Here is a 22772-nt window from a genome sequence, read left to right on the forward strand (position 1 = left end):
ATTTGGTGGTATGGTTGGTAGTGACCCAACACTGCATTTGGTGGTATGTTATAGTGAGCCAACACTGCATTTGGTGGTATGGTTGGTAGTGACCCAACACTGCATTTGGTGGTATAGTGAGCCAACACTGCATTTGGTGGTATGGTTGGTAGTGACCAAACACTGCATTTGGTGGTATGGTTGATAGTGACCCAACACTGCATTTGGTGGTATCATAGACTGTATATATAGAACTGGACTGCCGTCTGTTAAGAGTGATGCGAGCGTTAGTCCAGAGCCCCCTGGTGGCTGGCTGCAGTACAATGTGTAACTCCGCCCACCCCCATGTATTTCAATGGCCAAGTAGCCAACTTTCCGTGTCCCTTTTCTCACCTAAAACTATTTTTGTATCAACAACTTTTTATTCGAAAAAATTGTTTTCAAGATGCTTCAATACACACAATTTTTCTTTTCTCACTGAAATATTTTTTTTTAATGTTATATTAAAAAATCTAAAAAGGGTGTGTTTACACCTATGATTGACAGCTGGATGGCTGCAGACACGACGCTTTGTCCATTATGTTTTACCGTCTAGGCTGCAGACACTACCACGTTATCGCTCACTTATTTTAACGACACCTGATTTCGACACATAATCTAACCTAAAGAAGTGTTGCTGTTATTATCATTAGGCTATATCTTATCACAGTCTGACTAAATACATATTGATAGTCATACATTGTGTAGTTGTTTGTAAGAGACATCGTTGTTAGTTGTGACCGATTCTTTGTGAAAAAAGATATGTGCTGTTCTTTCGTAGATGCTAAGTATATTAGCTCATAGCATGCTACATCATGCTAGCATTAGCCAGTTGATAGGTAAAGTAAAAGGGCTCTGCTTGCTATATTGATCCGAAGTGACGTTAGCCATAGTCACCATCATTTACAGTCCTACTTGTTTCAAATGGTATAACGTAACCAGTGATTGCCGCCATCATCGTTGCAACTTCATTTGAATACACTTTGTCACTGGAGAAGGCGATGTTAAGTTTCATTAACGTTAATTCTTGCTTAGTTTTGCGAATGGCAATAAACGCCACCTAGCCTGCTAGGTCGACAACCTCGGTATGCCCATTTATGAATCAGCCCGACAAATAACGTTACTTGTGTTTTAGTGAACACATTATTGGACCATAGCTTAACGTGAGGAGGGATTCAAAGTTACAAATGGCCAACTTGCTTAGTATGCTCAGAACAGCGGTATCTGAAAATGCGTTATGGTATCGTTGTTACCTGCGATTGCACTGCTGGAGAAGCATTTTGCATTGGTATGATTTGATCAGGTGTTGCCAGTGATGTGTAATCCTCCCGTAGACGTACATCATTTCAAAATAATACGTCTAAATTGAAAACTGCGACAACTCATTGATAGGCTCTCTCAATATGTCTGTAATCGTATGCCTCTACCACATGCTTGCTAGTCTTTCACCAGAGAGGGTGCTCCATTATAAATCAAAAATGTAATACTGCAGCCTTCATGTCAGCTGTAAAAATATGAGAACATGGATCTACTACATCAGGATACTTTGTAAACATTTTACACATAATCAGGAACTTTGCTGTTCAGTGTGTGATGTGGTTAAAGTGGTACTACGTTTAAAGAAACATTTTTATTCTTTGTTTCAAGTGCATAAGAAAATACCACATTATGATGATGATGGTTATGGTTACCCTTAACAAATACAAAACAATATAATACTTAAAACAGGGATCAATCAATAGCCTAATGAAATAAACAATGAAAATGAGGGGGGGGGGGGGCAATAATAAATAATAATGCCCATTCAATCAATAATATAATAACAAAAACATGGTAAGACTACATTAAGGAGAATATCAATAATAAACAATGTCAAATTAATCAACAGCCTATAATGAAAATAAAACAGTACTACTGCATACAAACCATAATGTATTTAGTGCTTAAAAGACCAAAAACTATCACAAGAACGAAGAGCACTGGGCAACTCATTCCACCAACATGGAACCACTGAGGAAAAGAGTCTTGAATTTGACCTAGCGTTTAAGACAGGTCGACACAACAGACACTCATCAGAAGACCACAGTGGGCGGTTGGGGATGTATATCTTGATCATTGAATTAAAATAACAAGGAGCAGATCCAGTCAGTGTCCTATAGGCCAGCGGTTCCCAAACTTTTCCCCCCGCGTACCACCGCCTACATTCCGACTCGGCTCGCGTACCCCCACCATCCGACACACAAACACATAAAAACGTAACGCATTCTATAACCCCCCCCCCCCCCCCCGCGCGTTGACAATATTTGTCCGTTTCCCGGTTGTCCGTGCATTTGGTCAGTTAAAAAGTTATGAAAATTAGCCTGCATAGTAGCCTAACTACATCCACATACAATTCTTAATAGGCCTACAACAACGCATGACAAGGATGTATTCGTTTGGACAACATTAGGCTATACAGCCTAGAAAGGCTAAACTTAGGCTACCTTTAGTTTGTTAAATGTAAAGCCTAGCTTATGTACCTTTCTTGCCATCTGAAATAACTCCTAGCTTTGCTCCTTCCCTCCTTTCTGTTTTTGTTGTTTTCAAAAACCTGTTACATCCGCGAAACTTTCCCCCCACGGACCATCCAACGCATTCAAAAGTAACGCATTCTATTAGCTATTCCAGGCGTCATGTTTAATAAGCTGCCCTTTTTTTGATGAACACATACAGAGTTTATAAATGATATCCTTTAATTTCATGTTTCCATATCATTATGACCTGATTCGAAATTATGTATTTATTCATGAATTAATTACAAAAGATTTAAAATTTTCATTTTATACCTGTCCGCCATAGCCCTTTTCATCTTGCGTACCCCCTAGAAGCAGCTCGCGTACCACCGGGGGTACGCGTACCACAGTTTGGGAATCCCTGCTATAGGCCAAAGTGAGAGATTTAAATTTAATTCTGGCTACTGTAGGGAGCCAATGGAGAGTAACTAGGAGAGGAGTTACGATGTGTCCTCTTTGGCTGATTGAAGACCAGTCATGTTGCAGCATTCTGAATGATACATCACACAAAAGAAAAAAAAAAAAAAACATTCAATATTGATTTAGTATAAACCAATAATTATTCTGATATTAATATTATTGTAACATCTACATCTTTGTGTAGGCTACTGTTAAATGTTACTAAGCAATGGCCTCTGACTTTTAAATACCAAGGCAGTTAAATGCAGTGGTATAGTCTACGTGATACACAGGACTACACAGTAAACCCATTTAAAAAGCATCATCATCTCAGTGGTTACATGCTGCTATTCCGACATGCCGCTACTTAGACATTGGCGTCTAATAGTCGAAGTGGCGGCATTAACATTAATTTTCAAGCGTCCCACTACTGCGACATTTTTTTTTTTCATTGTCGGAGTAGCGGCACTTGACCTTTTTTCAAACATCCTGCCATTCCGACACGAGGTCATTAACAGTGCCATAGCCAGGATTTTTCAACGGAGTGGACTTTTGCGAGGTAGGCCTAGGGTGGGCCTTTATTTTTTTTATTCCAATATGGGCAGTATAGCCTAGGCCTACAGTAATCGTCCCAACTTTAAACAACACACGATTTCATCACAGCTCAGATGATTCATGGCAAAAAAACAATAAAAGGCTACATTAATAAATTACAGAGAGTTACATTTGAAATGTCGGGTAGTCTAAATTATAGCCTGCATTATAGCGTGCATCTCAGAGGAAGAGATTTTGGAGAGAGAGAGAAGATTTAACCTAGGTGATGATTATTTGTGTCTGGTGGTAATTAGACTTGAGTATAGATACCCGACAAACACGGGACGTCCCCCGGACCTTATGCCGACATTCACGACGTCCCCGATTGGTCCCGAACGTCATGTTCTCTAGCGGACATTCCGGTGACCTTATTGACGTCCGGAGCAAGTTATCGTTTGGTTATTGTGTGACGTCCGGTGCAGGACTTTCTGGGGACGTCACCGTCAGGTCCCTTGGATGACATTTGCATTTGGTCATTTCAAATACCTTCTAAGGACCCGACAATAACGTTATACCGGGGACATGAGGGGGACGTTTGTTTATTCACACATGGCAGCGGAGTTGAGAGCGCTCTGGCTACCGCCTGCAGGACGGAGACATCACATCCATGCACAACTTCACGTTACGTCTGGGGATGACTAAAGTATCTATCTATCTAGTATCTCTAGCAGTAGCTGCATTAGCCTACCGTAGTCTAAGGCAACATATCATATACAGTTTATGAAGTTGTGCGTCTATGAGCAAAGTAGGCCTATATTCATAAACTGGGAAAAGGGTTGTTAACGTTAAACTCAAAATGTATATGCTACATAATTCAGCATACATGCTGAATTATGTAGCACATACATTTTGAGTTTAACGTTAATGTATAATGTTACAAACTAGGGAAGGGATTTTATCAAATTCGCTGATGTGATGCTTGGTGTAACGTTAGCAAAGTCGCTGTTCTTCTAGCTTAGCCTACAATGCGCATTTCTTCAGATAACTGTCATTACGTGATGCATGTAACATGCTCTAAATAGGCAGTGGTTTATTTAACGTAATCACCTACTTATTATCCGTTTTATTTTCAGAAACACACACACGGCCGAATTGGGACTGAACCGACTTTTGGAGCTGAATACGATGCAATAAAACTAGAGAAATGTTAAAAACAGACAACGTAGCATTTGTTTAGGGTTGTCTAGCAACAGAAGTGACTAGGCTACCTAATTTGTAAAGCAAAACGATCTAGCTCTACATTGCAGAAGAATTAAGGATACTGCTTCTTCATGACTTGTTTAAATGTCATTGTAATTTATTTGACGCATGCTCGCGTTTAAAAGTGTCACGCAGCTGTCCCCGATGTTACAGCAGCTCCTTGTGGAAACAGCAAAGAGTGCACATAGCCTATCCGATGAGATTTCTGACGAGGAGCAAGCTCTCTGCCTCACCAGAGCCTTACTGTTTATTAATAAAACAATGATATATAGAATAGAAACATCTTTCTATTTATTTCATCTTAAAGTTGGCTACAAAGAGCATTCAGGGAAAACGATACATTTTTCTTTATCTGCAATGTTCCAGGAAGATAGGCTTACATTAGGCTGTGCCTGTTTGATCACAGGTCCAAGAAAACGAGTGGATATAACGTCAATGCATTCTAGTTATGTTTCATGTAGCCTACTTTATTTCATGTTGAGTTTTGCTTCCCAGCATGCATTGCGATTCATTTAGTATTTTTGGCTATTATTAGTTTTTAATATTTTGAAACAATATGGTTTGAACTATTTATCTTGGGCTAGCCTAGGCCTACTCTGATGATGTTTTGAACAATATGCTACGGGATATGCCCATTAAAACGTCGTACTAGTTTATGAAGAAAATGACACCGTAGATGTGAAAGCAGCACATCCTAGCCCGGTATAAATGTCCATGTCTACTCATCATTAGTGTAATACATTCGGAGGACGTGATCTTGTCATACATGCGTGAAAATATGAGGTGAGTGATGTTGATTGTGTAGTTGTAGAACAAGTCGTTGATGCGTGTTGTCGTTGCTGTTCCGTCCCCCTCTCTCCTAGCAACGCTGAGACTTACAGGATGTAATAGCCTACCATACTAAATCGCGCTTCATGTTTTTGTTTTTTTTAACCATCGCGGAAATATAAACGTCGCGCGCATAACGTCGCGGTGACCATTACAGGACGTCCTCTCAAAGTCTCGTGGACGTCTTTTAGACCTCCCGAATAGAGGTCCGCGGGACGTCAAGGGAACCCTACACAATGTCGAGGAGGTGACGTTCGCCAGGGGACCTTTAGGGGACGTCGCCAGGACTTTATTTTGTTTACTGGGTACCTACGAATTGTTTTGAATAAAAAAAGATAAGACAACAAATGAAATGTGACCCTGCAAGGCGAAACCAGTCGTTTTGGTAAAATTTACAAAATTAAGTTATTGTAGGCCTACTCACACGAACGGCCATAAACTAAACTTTCCAATAATATGCATATCGAGGGTATTGCAAATAGTATTGGGTATTGGATAGTCGCCGACCCTCATTAGATGTGGATATTTGGAGGTTAGGATAGCCTTCAAGAAACAAGGTAATCGCAGTTGCTGTGAGACATACGGCCCTTCTCCAGTCTCTCTCAAAATCAAAACACACCCAATTCACTCTTGGACTTTTCGATTATGTTTCTAAATGTTGGGACTGATGGACACTGAACTCTGGGGGTTATTTGAACGTTCGTTGTGAAGTGGTTTACTGTAAAAGGAGCGTCGGATATCCCGCCTGTCTTTGCACAATTATAGGGCCATGATAATGCATGCGCTAGCCTAGAGTCGAGAGAAAGAAGACTAAATAAATATGCAGACATGTTATGTGCAATTCAACAACTGCACGCATGACATATAAAAGATATATTCCTAGCCTACATTATTGTGTAGTAAATTGAGTTTATCCAACCTGCTGGCAAGCCAAAATGCGTTGCATGGCGTAGGCCTATACGTGGCTTTATCATTGTCCTCTAAAATGCAATATAAGCAACTTGAATATATCGCACACCCAGTTTGAACACCCTGATGGACACTGAACTCTGGGGGTTATTTGAACGTTCACTGAAGTGGTTTAGGCTACTGGAGCAAGAATTCCGCCTGTCTTTGCGCAATTGGCCATTGCATGATTGACGGCCATTAATGAATTAATATAGGTGGCCTGCACGCACAGAGTTTGTTTGATGCATGGAGTTTCCGACCGTTTTCCCCTGAGAGCTTAGAGAATAAAATGAGGAGAGCTACCTGTGTTTTACATATAATGTGTAACATTTATTCACATGGCCAGTTCAAAATCACCTAAGGTTTTGACTGAAATGTGTGCCGATATCAATTATTGGGAAAAACATTGTTTGGAGTGGATGGCGGGTGGATTGTTGATGTAGCTGCAGATGACATGACTACAGCTCATCAATGCATCTAGGATGTTGGAATTTGATAGGATACAGGAACTGAGATAAATTGAAAATGAGGATTGGTAATGTCGGAATAGCGGTACTAAAAAAAGTCGGAGTAGGGGCATGTCTAAATAGAGGCATGTCGTTAAAACGGTATGTCGTAATAGAGGGTTGTCGTAATAACGGGATGTCGTAATAAAGAGTGAACCCCCATCTCAGTATACCCATTTAAAATAGGCAAGGATACGTATTTAATAACATTTGGGGTTGCTCACAGTATACCCACCACTACAACTAACTAACTAGACTACACCACTGGTTAAATGGCGCATTGCAATGTACAATTTGTGTGAGTTCAGGGGCACAGGCACGGCGTTACGGGTTGGCCTGGCTGGGCCTGGGCCCACCCACTTTTTCACAGGCCCACCCTATTTTTCTGTTTTTTGTTTTGTTTTTAATCTGAATTTTTTTTTTATAAAATAAAGGAACACAATAGACTCCATATGCCTACTAAAACAGCATTAAAAAAAACATAAAATCTATAGTGCGAAGTCTGAACCAATCACCAACGTCTGTTAAGAGGCGCGAGCTCACACGCAAGCTTGTCACACACACACACACACGTTGTTCGTTAATCCAGATGCAGGAGATGGTGAAGTGTAATTACGTTGTGTAATTCATTTCATTGCTATGGCAAAACAGTCGTCAATATTTCAATATCTTAGCTGCAAAAGAGTTAGAACGGAGTCACCACCACCGCTACCAGGTCCACATATCCTCTCACCGCCACCTCCTAAACATGCTAGCACTAATGCTAGTGTGGGCTCATTTGTGGAGGACTCTGCTAGCAGAGCAGGGGTCGTCGAGGGACAAGACCTCCTCTTCCATACTGGTGAAAGTGAAGCAAGCAGCAGTCAACAGTCATTTCATGGATGTATGCCTAGGCCTATTCCCACGCTATCTTCATCGACCACTACCACTGCTTCACTGACTGTTGACCTATCGGCAGTAAATGAACCAGCAACACAGCCCAAACTTAAACAGTACCCTATGTCTGTAATCGGGCACAAGAGAAGGAGCTTTTCCTCGCGTTGGTATGACATATACCCATTTTTGGAGTATAGCATTAGTAAAGATTCGGTATTCTGTCAAATGTGCCGACATTTTAGTTCGGGCGAGGAAGAAAGGTTTAGCCATGAAGGATATAGAAACTGGAAACACATCGATAACGCTTGTTCTAAGCATGAAAGCAGCAAAGCTCATAAGTTTGCTTTGGAGAAATGTAACAACTTTAGGGAATCGTTTGACTGTGGCACAATCCTCCATCAGCTTGTTGAGGGTAGACAAGGTGAGATTATAGAGAGAAATCGAGAGCATATAAAAGCCATACTTGACGTTTTGATCACATGCGCAAAGCAAGAAATTCCTTTGCATGGATACAAGGAAAATGATGATCAAAAAAACGCAGGCAATTTTCTTGAACTGGTTCGACTTCTTTGCAGGCATTCACCAGAAATACAAGCACGTTTGGATGCTCTTCCTGGTAATGCAAAAATGCTTAGTCATGAGATCCAAAATGATCTACTAGAAGCTGCATCCACTCTACTGCTACGACGCATAAAACATGAAGTGAATAGAGAGGGAACTTTCTATGCGATCCTAGCTGACGAATGTAAGGACATATCAAAAAAGCAACTGGTGGCCGTGTGTTTAAGATATGTGTACATGGGCACAGTGAAGGAGCGAGCAGTTGGCCTTGTAGACACAGGCAAGATGACAGCTCAGGCCATTTCTAAGAAAATAATGGACGTTCTGACACCTTTTGAGTTGGACCCAAACCTGTGTGTTGGATTCGGTTTTGATGGTGCATCTGTTATGGCTGGACATAAGGGGGTGTTCAAGCCATCCTCACGAGCACTTTTCGGTTTTGATGGTGCATCTGTTATGGCTGGACATAAGGGGGTGTTCAAGCCATCCTCACGAGCACTTTTCGGTTTTGATGGTGCATCTGTTATGGCTGGACATAAGGGGGTGTTCAAGCCATCCTCACGAGCACTTTTCGGTTTTGATGGTGCATCTGTTATGGCTGGACAGAAGGGGGGTGTTCAACATCCTCACGAGCACTTTTCGAAATGCTGTGTACGTACATTGTCACTCGCATAGACTGAATCTAGTCCTAGCAGCTGTGGCAAGGACGTCGGCAGATGTCAAAAAGTTTTTCGACACGGTGAACAACTTGCACACTTTTATGTGTGGTAGTGAACGCCACGCTCGTTTCATTGACGCACAAAGACAGATGCGGCCCGACCAGAGACCACTGGAATTGGAACGAGGATGTGACACAAGATGGGCCTCAAGATCGACAACAGTGAGTAAAGTGTTCATTCTTTATGACGTAATCCTGGAAGTACTGTCAGAATACGCAGAAGAGGGAGGACAGACTGAAATTGATGCTCAGTCATTATTACAGCAGATGAGAACAAAGAAATTCATATTTCTCATGGTACTTTTTAAGGAATTGTTCAACAAATCAGACTTTGCAACAAAAGGCCTCCAGTCCATCAACCTCTCAGTGACAGACACAGTGGATTTAATTGAAAATCTTAAACAAGCATTGACAGACATGCGCTCTGGGGAAAGTGCTTTCTCAAAGATGTTGGCAATGACGGATACAATTATGGTGAATAATGATATAGAACATTGGGATACATATATGCCCCCCCGCTCAAGAAAGCTACCAAGTCGATTTGATGGAAGTGTAGTTACTGCCTCATTGGGAAAATCGAAAAGGGTCAGGAATGACAGTGACTTGCGAGCAATTGCAAATGAACTATTAGACTGTCAGCTTAATGAACTTAGCACCCGGTTCCAGTCTGACACTTATGGTCTGATGAGATCTGCAGCCGCTCTCTTGTCGCCTACATATGACAATACTGACAACAGCTTGGCCAACATAAAAAACAATCTCAATGATGCAGGAAAGCGTTTTAATATCAAAGTGACCGAGTCTGAGCTTTCAGTGTTTCTGCAGCATGCTGACAGGAAACGACAAAGAGGAGAAACATTTAAAAGTCTGGTTGAGCTGATTGATATATGTAACGAGGACGTTTTCCCGAATGTCCATAGCTTCATCAAAGCTTTGATCACCATTCCAATGACCTCCTGCACAGTCGAGCGGGTTTTCTCCAGTGTGAAGAGAATTAAAACGGCAAATAGAAGCACCATGCTCACCACTCGCCTAAACTCACTTTGCCTGTTGACGTTTGAGAGAGATCTGACCGCTACTCTCGACTGGGACGAAATCATTAACACTTTTAAAAATAGCAAACCTCGCCGACTACTCATGTAAAATAGAAAATAGAGTAAGTAGGAGAGCAGTTTAAGAATGCTATGTGTGCTATGAGTAAGTAGGAGAGCAGTTTAAGAATGCTATGTGTGCTATGAGTAAGTAGGAGAGCAGTTTAAGAATGCTATGTGTGCTATGAGTAAGTAGGAGAGCAGTTTAAGAATGCTATGTGTACTATGAGTAAGTAGGAGAGCAGTTTAAGAATGCTATGTGTGCTATGAGTAAGTAGGAGAGCAGTTTAAGAATGCTATGTGTGCTATGAGAGTAAGTAGGAGAGCAGTTTAAGAATGCTATGTGTGCTATGAGTAAGTAGGAGAGCAGTTTAAGAATGCTATGTGTGCTATGAGAGTAAGTAGGAGAGCAGTTTAAGAATGCTATGTGTGCTATGAGTAAGTAGGAGAGCAGTTTAAGAATGCTATGTGTGCTATGAGAAAGTAGGAGAGCAGTTTAAGAATGCTATGTGTGCTATGAGAGTAAGTAGGAGAGCAGTTTAAGAATGCTATGTGTGCTATGAGTAAGTAGGAGAGCAGTTTAAGAATGCTATGTGTGCTATGAGTAAGTAGGAGAGCAGTTTAAGAATGCTATGTGTGCTATGAGTAAGTAGGAGAGCAGTTTAAGAATGCTATGTGTGCTATGAGAAAGTAGGAGAGCAGTTTAAGAATGCTATGTGTGCTATGAGAGTAAGTAGGAGAGCAGTTTAAGAATGCTATGTGTGCTATGAGTAAGTAGGAGAGCAGTTTAAGAATGCTATGTGTGCTATGAGAAAGTAGGAGAGCAGTTTAAGAATGCTATGTGTGCTATGAGAGTAAGTAGGAGAGCAGTTTAAGAATGCTATGTGTGCTATGAGTAAGTAGGAGAGCAGTTTAAGAATGCTATGTGTGCTATGAGTAAGTAGGAGAGCAGTTTAAGAATGCTATGTGTGCTATGAGTAAGTAGGAGAGCAGTTTAAGAATGCTATGTGTGCTATGAGTAAGTAGAAGAGCAGTTTAAGAATGCTATGTGTGCTATGAGTGTTGGCCTAATAGAGTAAGTAGGAGAGCAGTTTAAGATGCTACGTGTGCTATGAGTAAGTAGGAGAGCAGCTATGTGTGCTATGTGTGCTATGAGTAAGTAGGAGAGCAGTTTAAGATGCTATGTGTGCTATGAGTGAGTAGAAGAGCAGTTTAAGTACACTCTATGCTATGTGTGCTATGAGAGTAAGTAGGAGAGCAGTTTAAGATGCTATGTGTGCTATGAGTGAGTAGAAGAGCAGTTTAAGTACACTCTATGCTATGTGTGCTATGAGAGTAAGTAGGAGAGCAGTTTAAGATGCTATGTGTGCTATGAGTGTAAGTAGGAGAGCAGTTTAAGATGCTATGTGTGCTATGAGTGTAAGTAGGAGAGCAGTTTAAGATGCTATGTGTGCTATGAGTGTAAGTAGGAGAGCAGTTTAAGATGCTATGTGTGCTATGAGTGTAAGTAGGAGAGCAGTTTAAGAATGCTATGTGTGCTATGAGTGTAAGTAGGAGAGCAGTTTAAGATGCTATGTGTGCTATGAGTGTAAGTAGGAGAGCAGTTTAAGAATGCTATGTGTGCTATGAGTGTAAGTAGGAGAGCAGTTTAAGATGCTATGTGTGCTATGAGTGTAAGTAGGAGAGCAGTTTAAGATGCTATGTGTGCTATGAGTGTAAGTAGAAGAGCAGTTTAAGATGCTATGTGTGCTATGAGTGTAAGTAGAAGAGCAGTTTAAGATGCTATGTGTGCTATGAGTGTAAGTAGGAGAGCAGTTTAAGATGCTATGTGTGCTATGAGTGTAAGTAGAAGAGCAGTTTAAGATGCTATGTGTGCTATGAGTGTAAGTAGGAGAGCAGTTTAAGTATACTCTATGCTATGTGTGCTATGAGAGTAAGTAGGAGAGCAGTTTAAGATGTTATGTGTGCTATGAGTGTAAGTAGGAGAGCAGTTTAAGATGCTATGTGTGCTATGAGTGTAAGTAGGAGAGCAGTTTAAGTACACTCTATGCTATGTGTGCTATGAGTGTAAGTAGAAGAGCAGTTTAAGAATGCTATGTGTGCTATTAGTGTAAGTAGGAGAGCAGTTTAAGTACACTCTATGCTATGTGTGCTATGAGTAAGTAGGAGAGCAGTTTAAGTACACTCTATGCTATGTGTGCTATGAGTGTAAGTAGGAGAGCAGTTTAAGTACACTCTATGCTATGTGTGCTATGAGTGTAAGTAGGAGAGCAGTTTAAGTACACTCTATGCTATGTGTGCTATGAGTGTAAGTAGGAGAGCAGTTTAAGTACACTCTATGCTATGTGTGCTATGAGTGTAAGTAGAAGAGCAGTTTAAGATGCTATGTGTGCTATGAGTGTAAGTAGAAGAGCAGTTTAAGATGCTATGTGTGCTATGAGTGTAAGTAGGAGAGCAGTTTAAGTACACTCTATGCTATGTGTGCTATGAGTGTAAGTAGAAGAGGAGTTTAAGATGCTATGTGTGCTATGAGTGTAAGTAGAAGAGCAGTTTAAGATGCTATGTGTGCTATGAGTGTAAGTAGGAGAGCAGTTTAAGTACACTCTGTGCTACGTGCTATGAGTGTAAGTAGAAGAGCAGTTTAAGATGCTATGTGTGCTATGAGAGTAAGTAGGAGAGCAGTTTAAGATGTTATGTGTGTTATGAGTGTAAGTAGGAGAGCAGTTTAAGATGCCATGTGTGCTATGAGTGTAAGTAGGAGAGCAGTTTAAGTACACTTTATGCTATGTGTGCTATGAGTGTAAGTAGAAGAGCAGTTTAAGAATGCTATGTGTGCTATGAGTGTAAGTAGGAGAGCAGTTTAAGTACACTCTATGCTATGTGTGCTATGAGTGTAAGTAGGAGAGCAGTTTAAGTACACTCTATGCTATGTGTGCTATGAGTGTTGGCCTAATGTTCTAGGCTACTGGCTGTGTTACCTGGCCGTTTGTGTGTGTGTGTGTGTGTTGCCGTTTGGGTGCCCTTCAGTTTTATGTTAGTCAAAAATAATGATAAGCCTAGTTATTGTTAGTGTAGGCCTAATGCAGCTTACGATATTTGTTTTGACTTGTGATGTCAGATGAGCCACGTTTATCAAGTTGTTCAACCTGTTTATGAAATGAAAAAATAAATAAATTCCGTGTATGGAACGTATACAAATAAACAGTCACGAGTCAGCGTCTTGTGTTACAGGGGGAGAAGCATGGCATACTGTAAAGGCAATACATTTAGTTATAGCTTCTAGTTTTATTTATCATCGATATTGAATGCTGGATAGCAAAATTTTTAAAAAGTGACTGCTCTTATTAAAAGAAAGTTCAGTAGCCTACAACGTAACGGTGTGTAACAGTTTAGGACCCGTGATAGCCTATAGGCTACTATAATCTCTTACGGTGTTACGGTTGCTGGAAAAATATTGGCCTACTTGAAGTGAACAAAAGTGAGAACATCATCAGTAAAGTCTATGCCACTACACAATACGGGAATCCATATCATTTTGAAAAGCGGCACTGCTTGTGCGTCTTTCAGAGTCACGGAGGGTCCAAAGAGACAGCGGTCGCACCGCACGTAGGCCTACAAATATTAAAGAGAAAACGTAAATTCTGCTTTAGCAAGGCAAACAACGGTCTAAATTATAAGGCCCAGCCAAAATTTATTTGGCCCATCCAAAACTGAAATCCTGGCGCCGTGCCTGCAGGGGCATACAGAAAGTTGAAGTTTGGGTGACATCAATAAAGAAAATAGAAACAAAGGGATGTGTACAGCCTCAAGTATGAATGATGTCACATTAACAGAAGTTTCAGAGCAGCGGCAGACCTTTCTTGGTGCCACGCAAGTTATTGAAAGTCATGTGTTTTCAGAACGTAGTGGTGCTGTGCCATGTCCCATGTATAAGGGGCTTCAGGTTGATCCAGTGACGGTGGGTGATGTCAGGGAGATGGATGTCAGGGGACTTGGAGAAAGGGGGAGGACATGCCACCTCAGACCACCCCAGCCAAACTATTTCACGTAGGCATTCCCTTGCTTGCAGACTAATGTAGACCATGGAGACCACCTTGCCGCCACCTCCAGTACATTCAGCCATCACCCATATCTTACCTGCAAAAAGGAAAGTTACAATAAAGTTAGTCAGACAATTTTACAACATTACAAAGCATCTAATCAGGCACTCAACACCACTAGTAATACCAATTAATTAAAAAAATGTGTGCAATAAACTTCACAGCCTACCTGATGTTAACTACACATTTAAATATGCGGTGTGAATGTTATTACCTTGCGTCAGCTTGAAAAATAACGTTATCAGTATGACTGATCATGGACGTTAGATGACAAACTAAGGTCTTTCTCAAATGTTCACCGATATCCCTGGGAAGTGACTGGTTCTTGGCGTAGTGTTTAATGCAGGCGTTTCATTTATCGATCATTCACTTATGCGGTCTACAACTACCGACCTACCGATCTATTTTTTACAGTCTATCTATGCTATCGACCTACCATCACAGAAGTAGCTCTAACAGAGGTGTCTGTCGTTAACGTTAGAAAAAATGCAACGCTGGCAAACTGGCTAGTAGTTACATTAACATGAGGTTGATGAGGTCCATGCTTCACATTACTTGCGTTGCTTTATCACATCATACCGTTGCTTTATCACATCATATACTGTACTGACTGTCTAGTGTTATTAATCCCCATGTACAGTCAATGGTTACTCCATGTTGAGATGGCATACATTGAGATATTTGAAAACAGCAACAACTAATAAAACCAAGTATATCATGCATCGACTCTTACGGGAGCTGTGTGCTAATCTTCACTTCAACGACTTTAGCCTCCCGTTAACGGTAACGTTAATGTAGCTGCTAACGTTAGCATGTAATTCGCTGTCCGTATTTCTGTTGTTAGCTCATTAGTATTTATTCACCATACTAAATTGTCACAGTCTATAATCAACATAATAAGCTCTGTTAGACGTATTTAAGAACACCAATAGACAAAAAAACTTTTCAGTTGATACGGAACACTTACCAGACAAGAACAAACCGATTGTTGTTTGTACTGTTTAGCTAACTCACAGCCGCAAAATTCATCCAGCCAGCTAGCCTTCGGCGCCGAGTCGACCTGTGTTGTGGAAAGGAGAAGGGGCGGGTTTCACTTGGCAAGGGGCATGTTTAACTGAGTGGGCGTGCCTGACCGCGACTCCGCTTCAACTTTTGCTGCGCAGCCGCACTTCAAATTGGCTCCAAATTTTCCAAGATGGCGTCGCCTCGGCGGCTTCAATTCCATAGAACACTGCAGAATGCAGCCACACTGTCCAGTTCTATATATACAGTCTATGGGTGGTATGGTTGGTAGTGACCCAACACTGCATTTGGTGGTATGTTATAGTGAGCCAACACTGCATTTGGTGGTATGGTTGGTAGTGACCCAACACTGCATTTGGTGGTGTGTTATAGTGAGCCAACACTGCATTTGGTGGTATGGTAGGTAGTGACTCAACAGTGCATCTCACACCACACCAATCAGTTTTATTGTTTTGTCACGAAATATCTTATCTTTCTTTCCTGTGATTTAATTGATGGATTTCCAAACTTTCCAACTACTTCTTCCTTGTCAAGCAGCCATCATAAGTCATTACCAAACATTACCATAACTGAGTATTTAACCTTTGTTGATTATGCTTACGGCAGTTTTAAACTATAGATCACTTGGTGTGTTGATGATGCTTAAGCAGTTTTAAAGGTGTGTGGTTGGTCCTACTCGTGTTGTGCTTGGTCCTAATCTGGTGTGTGTTTGGTCTCATCCCTGGGCAGCTGATACGGTCCACATGTACTTTGGAAGGTCGGTGGAGGAAATCCTGCAGCGCTCCAATGAGCTGATGCAGACTATGGGGGAGTGGGAGCTGCTGGGCATGACGTCGTACAAACACAACCTCGTCACCTTCGACGGCAACAGCTGGGAAGAGCTCACCTACTATGTGGGTACTGAACGCACCAACAGGAGGGAAATGCTATTAGAATGTACTGAAACTGCTATTACAATTACAATGTACTGAAACTGCTATTGAACACTTTGAATGCTGCGCTGTTTTCGGAAGCTTTGGCCCAGAGTGCCAGCAATCTAAATCATTGTTGATGATTTAGCCACAGCGTATTCTGTTATAGCTATGGACACATACTATGGCTCGTTTAAAAGGTGAGACTTTAAGCTCTGAGTGGGTACAAACCGTTTATTTCTACATGCCTCTGTACCTGAGAAATTCCAAGCTAAACAGTGGCTAGTTTTCATCAAAATCCCTGTTTTGTTTCTAGATATGGAGATATAGCGTCTTTTATGAAATGTTTTATGAAGTGTTGCCTTTTAAGTTTCCGGGAAGTGACCTAGCGAGACCTGGCTAGACTGCCACCAAGTGATAAACCCATGAAAATAAATGGCCTGGTTTTGACCTGACGTGCATACATCACTGATTTGACCCAAAGCGGCAACCATCAAAAGCCGAGTTATGATTAAATGTCCAGATAAAATGTCCAGATTGTGTGTTTTCATGAGTTTTTGATCGTCATCTATTTCAGTTCAGTTTCAGTAACTTAAAAACAGCTAAAAATGCAATATGTGTTAATGGTAGTGGTAGTGTTAATAAATATAGAACCTGATCTGATAGAACTGAATCACCTAGAACTGATCACCATGTTCATAGTTTACTTGTGATTGTGATATGCAGTGTTTACATTAAGAGGGCCCAGATGAAATATTCATTTGTTAACATATACATGAGCCTTGAACTTTTAAAGATGGTAAATATTATGAATAGTGACAGCAAATAGCTTGTCATTATAATCTGAGAAGGAATTTTATTATTAAAGGTTGTATCAGCGATAGCGGGGATACGTCACTTCTGTTGATGTTCAAACAAAACAGAGAGCTTGCTCGCTACTCCCTTCCCCTCCCTCCCGTGCAATGAAAACTCTCCTAAATGCACATATCATCGGTTATTGGTTGAAACACTTTATTTTGCTTTTGAGTGGGTTGCCAACCCTTGCTGGTAGCAATTGTTTTTGTGTACAGATCTCGGACCCTAGACACGTTTTTTTGACGGCCTGCTTATGGGGCAGACAGCTAGGAAAGATTAGATGAATGTGATAATTTATGTTTGGGCCTTTTTTGGGCCTGAAATCGCTGATACAACCGTTAAGTGTTGATTCTGAACCCTGCATGGCAGACATGGGGGACTCGAGTCACATGACATGACTCGAGTCAGACTCGAGTCATATTTTTTAGGACTTGAGACTTGCTTGATCAACATGTATAAAAGACTCGACTTGACTTTGACTTGCTATTCATGACTTGAGACTTGACTTAGACTTGAGACAAATTACTTGAAATGACTTGACTTTTTATTTTTTTCATAGATATTAAGGAGTGAACTTTACGATTAGAAAATCTGCTTAGGTTGCATGCGTCACGCGAGCGAACCTGTCATTGTTACCAAGTGACGCGACAGACCAGCAAGTGCCAGATCAAATGAGACAGGCTGAGGTAGGCTAACTTGCAAATATGGAAGGCTCTACGTTTATGCCAAAACATAATAATGTTTGTTTGGCTTCACAGATGATGTTATCCTAGAAATCTAGACGCGCCCTTAGCGGCAGCGAATTACATTTGCTGCCAGGGCTAGTCTAGCAACTCTCCGTTGGCTTGTGAGCTCCAGAAATCGAAACTTAATCAGGCCAATGAAATCGTGTATAGAGTCGTTAGGTGGGCTTAACATAATGATTGATGGCAGAGTTGCAACGGTTTGGCTTGAATTCCCTGCTACTTGAAAACAAATAAGATGGATGTTGCTGCTGGCGAACAGTGTGACACGAGTTAAGCTTTTATTAAGTTGGCAAACGTTTGAACTAGCCAACTAGCTCCGCTGGTGGGAAACGCATGGGACTCATAGCACTGCCGCTGTCCTATTGCGTGCAGAGGGAATTTGAAAGACAACTGATTATCCCGCCCCTCGGACTGAGCACTGCGAACGGTGAGTGTCCAGACCCTACATTTTAATGTGGGTCTGGCTCGTCAGGCTAAGATGATGTATCTGACAACTCAAAGGAGAAATGAACAGCAGTCTGCAAGTGTTTTCATCCGTCAGAAGTTAGTTGTGTTAGAAACCTAACGTCAAATTTGAGGCATGTTAAGAGTTGGCTTTGAATCTATTATGCTTTTTAGTTAACGCCATATTAGGTTAAAATGTGTGAAATGGCAAAGTGAAAAATGTTCTTGTCTAAGTTTAATCTTGAAAATGATAGCGAAAATGTTGACAATGTAACCTAAAGTAAGCGCCTCTCTTTCTCCCTCCCTCTTAAACACGTCCCTGTTCCATATGTTACAGCCTAGTAGTAGGCTAACAACAGTAAGTAGGCCTAGCTAACTGCCAGCAATCAGCGAAAAGTAGCTTACTTCACATGTTAGGCTTATGTACAGTGTTGTATAAAGTACTAGAAAGCAATACTTGAGTAAAAGTACAAGTATCGTACTAGAAAAAGACTTTGGTAGAAGTGAAAGTTGCCTTTTAGAATATTACTTAAGTTAAAGTCTTAAAGTATCTGATAACTGTACTTAAATATCAAAAGTAATGTTCTGATATTTAATGTACTTAAGTATTTGAAGTAAAAGTAAAAAGCAAGCGGTTTTATTTTGAACTTTTATTGTAAACTTTATTTTGGCTTTCTTATAGTAAAGCATAAAGCATATTCAGGGTTCCCATATCTTCTTAATCTCACTCATCAAATCAAATCACATTCTTTTCTAGGACTTTTTAGGCACAATTCTCTGAAATGAAAAATCAATAACTTATTTCTTTCACAAAAAAAATGACCTGCTTGTAGGGAGAACATTTTGGTCATGTGGCATGAGCATTTCTAGGGCTTACTCCCCAGGTCACCGTCACTCACACACACACAGGCCACCTATGTCCAGCAGCTACTAATATGCCAGTCATTAGTTGAAACTGAAAAGGTGTCTGTTCATCTTCAAAAGAAGCTGGTTTTCAAAGTTGCCAGAATTCAGTGCCCGGGAGTTTCAGGCCCAAGACCGACCATAGTGGTGGAAATTGGATAAATTAAGCAACATTTCAGCTCTTACTATCCTGTAGTTTTTATTAGTACCATGGTTCAACAAATGTGTAAAGGTTATATAATAATTCACTTCAACTGAGAAGTTAACAAAAAATATTCCACAAGTTACCAAAACAGAAAGAAAGAAAGAAAGAAAGAAAGCCTTTGAAATGTAGCCTATCTCATGCTTCCACAAAGAGGCATATTGAACTAATGTTTAGGCTACATGTTTTTTGCATGGTTATATTGTTATTTGGTGATTTAGCCTACTCCTTTAGGCTACTACACCCTCTTCTGAGCAAACAAGGCATATAGGTTTATCATGTATGGTAATTGCTCTTTCTTACATTAAATAACTTTAATTTATCCTCTCTACTTGTCCCTGTAGTCATGGCCTCCTCATCACTAATTTCGGGCTCATCATTTTCAGTGGTCGACTGGTTGATCTGCTGCTCAGTCTCTCCTGGCCCCTTCTACCCTCCATCCTTCCTGACGCTTGTCTACTGTAGGGCCGGCTCGGCTATCCGTATCTGAGAAAACTTTTTGGAAAAGACGGGCTATATGGACCCAGCCAACTCTTTTTGGGAGGGGAGAACTCCCTCGCGTAGGCTACAACCCATGCAGAGGCATTGCATTGGTGTCATGCACTGAATGCGGAACGTGTCCTACTTTAAGAAAAGATAGACTAACGTGACAAATGTCAATATTTGTTTCCTCGACCGGGCCAAAAGTGAAGCGGCCCACCGGGAATTCTCCCGATTACCCACCCCGGGCCTGATTCAGTCTTACTCTTCTTGGACTGAAGACAACTCCTGCGATGCTATGGATAAATAGCCTTTCACAGGCCGCTAGGGCAGGTAGTCGATGTACAGAAACATTTCTTGCAAATACGGCCACGGGTGTATGACGTTATATTCACCACTACCCTGTTCACCGAGTTCACCACTATCGTCGGGGTGGTCTTCTATGATAACTGGAGGTCCTCCAGTAGGTGCTCGTGCTTCCATGGCGGTCCTCCTCCTTTAGCAACAAACAAGAGCTGAAATAGAGTGCGCAGCGTGCGGAGCGTGCGTAATGCAATCTAGGAGCAGTGATTCGCCAAACCTCCCTTATTGCAGTCGCACACATTTTTTCTAATTTTATGTTTTAGTAACGAGTAACGAAGATGCTTAGTGGAAATATAACGGAGTAAAAGTATACATTTTATCTAGGAAATGTAGTGGAGTAAAAGTGGAAGTTGACATAAATTTAAATAGCGAAGTAAAGTACAGATACGTGAAATTTCTACTTAAGTACAGTAACGAAGTATTTGTACTCCGTTACATTACAACACTGCTTATGTAGGCTATAATATGATATAGCATTGACGGTCCTAAATCCTCCTAAAACCCATTGCGCTGTCGCACTTGTCAAAGTTTGGCAATGATGTTGGTGGCAGGCAGCGTTTGATTGATTTATTAGTTCACTTTTTCAACATTATTGGGTCCCTGGAGATGTGACAGGTCAGGACAGGTGTAACTTGAACTGTTTGAATATATTTTCATGATTTGATGTAGCTTAGGCTACCTAATATTTGAGGCATATTGAAACAATAATAGGCTATTTTATAATAGGTCTACTTGAAATACATTTATTTTATTCGAATACATTTCATCTTATTCTATAAACCGTTAAGATGTAGGCTATGTGGCTTAATGAATGCAATGTCTATTTGTTTGTTACAAATAAAACTCCAGCAGTTCATAACTAGTTTATTTTAAAATGAAAACATGGGTAAATCATCATGAATTTGTATGATTTGGCTATGATTTGACTTGACTTGCTTGACCCAAGCTAAGACTTGACTTGACTTGCTTGACTGTCACAAAAAATGACTTGGACTTGCTTGAGACTTGAAGGTTAATATAAGACTTGAGACTTGCTTGTGACTTGCACATGTGTGACTTACTCCCACCTCTGCTGCATGGTGACTGTATGTAAATGTCGGAGGCTCATTTGACTTAAATGGGACTCGTATCTAACTGAATTTGATCTTAGATTACCCTGAGACGGCGAGCCACTCTGTACGTGGTGAACCTGATCATCCCCAGCTGTTTCCTCATCACACTGGACCTGTTCAGCTTCATCCTGCCCCCACAGAGCGTGGACCGATCTGCCTTCAAGATGACCCTCATTCTGGGCTACACCGTCTTCCTGCTCCTCATGAACGAGCTGCTGCCCGTCACTGGAAACACCATTCCACTCATCAGTAAGACCAGCAGGGTCCACCAGTGTAATCAGTAATGAAACACCATTCCACTCATCAGTAAGACCAACAGGGTCCACCAGTGTAATCAGTAATGAAACACCATTCCACTCATCAGTAAGACCAACAGGGTCCACCAGTGTAATCAGTAATGAAACACCATTCCACTCATCAGTAAGACCAACAGGGTCCACCAGTGTAATCAGTAATGAAACACCATTCCACTCATCAGTAAGACCAACAGGGTCCACCAGTGTAATCAGTAATGAAACACCATTCCACTCATCAGTAAGACCAACAGGGTCAATCATAGTGTTAATTTCGTCAGACTAGACGAGAGGAAATATGTTCGTCAACGACCTTTTTTTTCATGACTAAGACGAGACGATGACGAGACGGCAGTAATGTCCTGAAACACTGACTAAGACTATCTTAAGATGCATTATTGTTGACGAAAAAAGACGAGACTAAAATGTTTTGCATGAAATAAAAACTAAGATAAAATCTCTCTTCATTTTTGTCTACAAAATGAGAAGACGGAATATCTAGTTGTTACGTTTTCAAAATATTCCGAATGAGTTCATACGCAACAGCTTTCCTGTAGGCTAGTCTACGTGCTGTCTCTGCAACCCTGTGGCTGCAACACAAAACTACATGGAACAAGAACACTGGAGCTTTATGCCACAATGCTTATGCCCAGAAGTTGAAGCTTCTCTCATACAAATTAACATCCCCCAGAATGTCCATACGAAAATGTTCATCATGTAATGTCAACTATTTAAGTAGTTAGACTGATGATGCAAAGTTTGCTAGCAAGTAAGCTAATATGGAAAGTTCGCTAGCAAGTTAGCTATGGCTAAGATGGAGAGTCTGTTTGGGGAATGTGTTGTGTTTGGGCGCATATCGCCATCTAGCGAGGCGGAGTAAAACATTAATACTTTGGCCTATGACAGTGTTTCTCAAACTTTTTCAGTTTCAGGACCACTTAACTAACCCTAGCTAAAAAAAAAAACTTTAACAGTAGCCTATAATTAGTCTACACAATAGGCCTACTCACTGAACCACCTTGCTTATTGTCTTTGCACTTTGCTTATTG

At 40.9% G+C, this 22772-nt stretch overlaps 1 protein-coding gene across 1 annotated transcript in view; it reads left to right on the forward strand.

Annotated features, from left to right (window-relative positions):
• The window catches only part of LOC143114150 (5-hydroxytryptamine receptor 3C-like), a 49690-nt gene that overhangs the window by 13416 nt on the left and 13502 nt on the right, over positions 1-22772 (forward strand). Inside the window, exons 6-7 of the mRNA XM_076275633.1 lie at positions 16144-16307; positions 21469-21679. Of these exons, the coding sequence (XP_076131748.1) occupies positions 16144-16307; positions 21469-21679 (375 nt within the window). The remainder of the gene's footprint in view (positions 1-16143; positions 16308-21468; positions 21680-22772) is intronic.

This window comes from Alosa pseudoharengus, unplaced genomic scaffold, assembly GCF_046254945.1.
Source record: "Alosa pseudoharengus isolate Yale_2024_CS ecotype anadromous, Long Island Sound unplaced genomic scaffold, YU_APseudo_1.1 YU_APseudo_1.1_scf_11, whole genome shotgun sequence".
In the NCBI taxonomy this organism is placed as follows: domain Eukaryota; kingdom Metazoa; phylum Chordata; class Actinopteri; order Clupeiformes; family Clupeidae; genus Alosa; species Alosa pseudoharengus.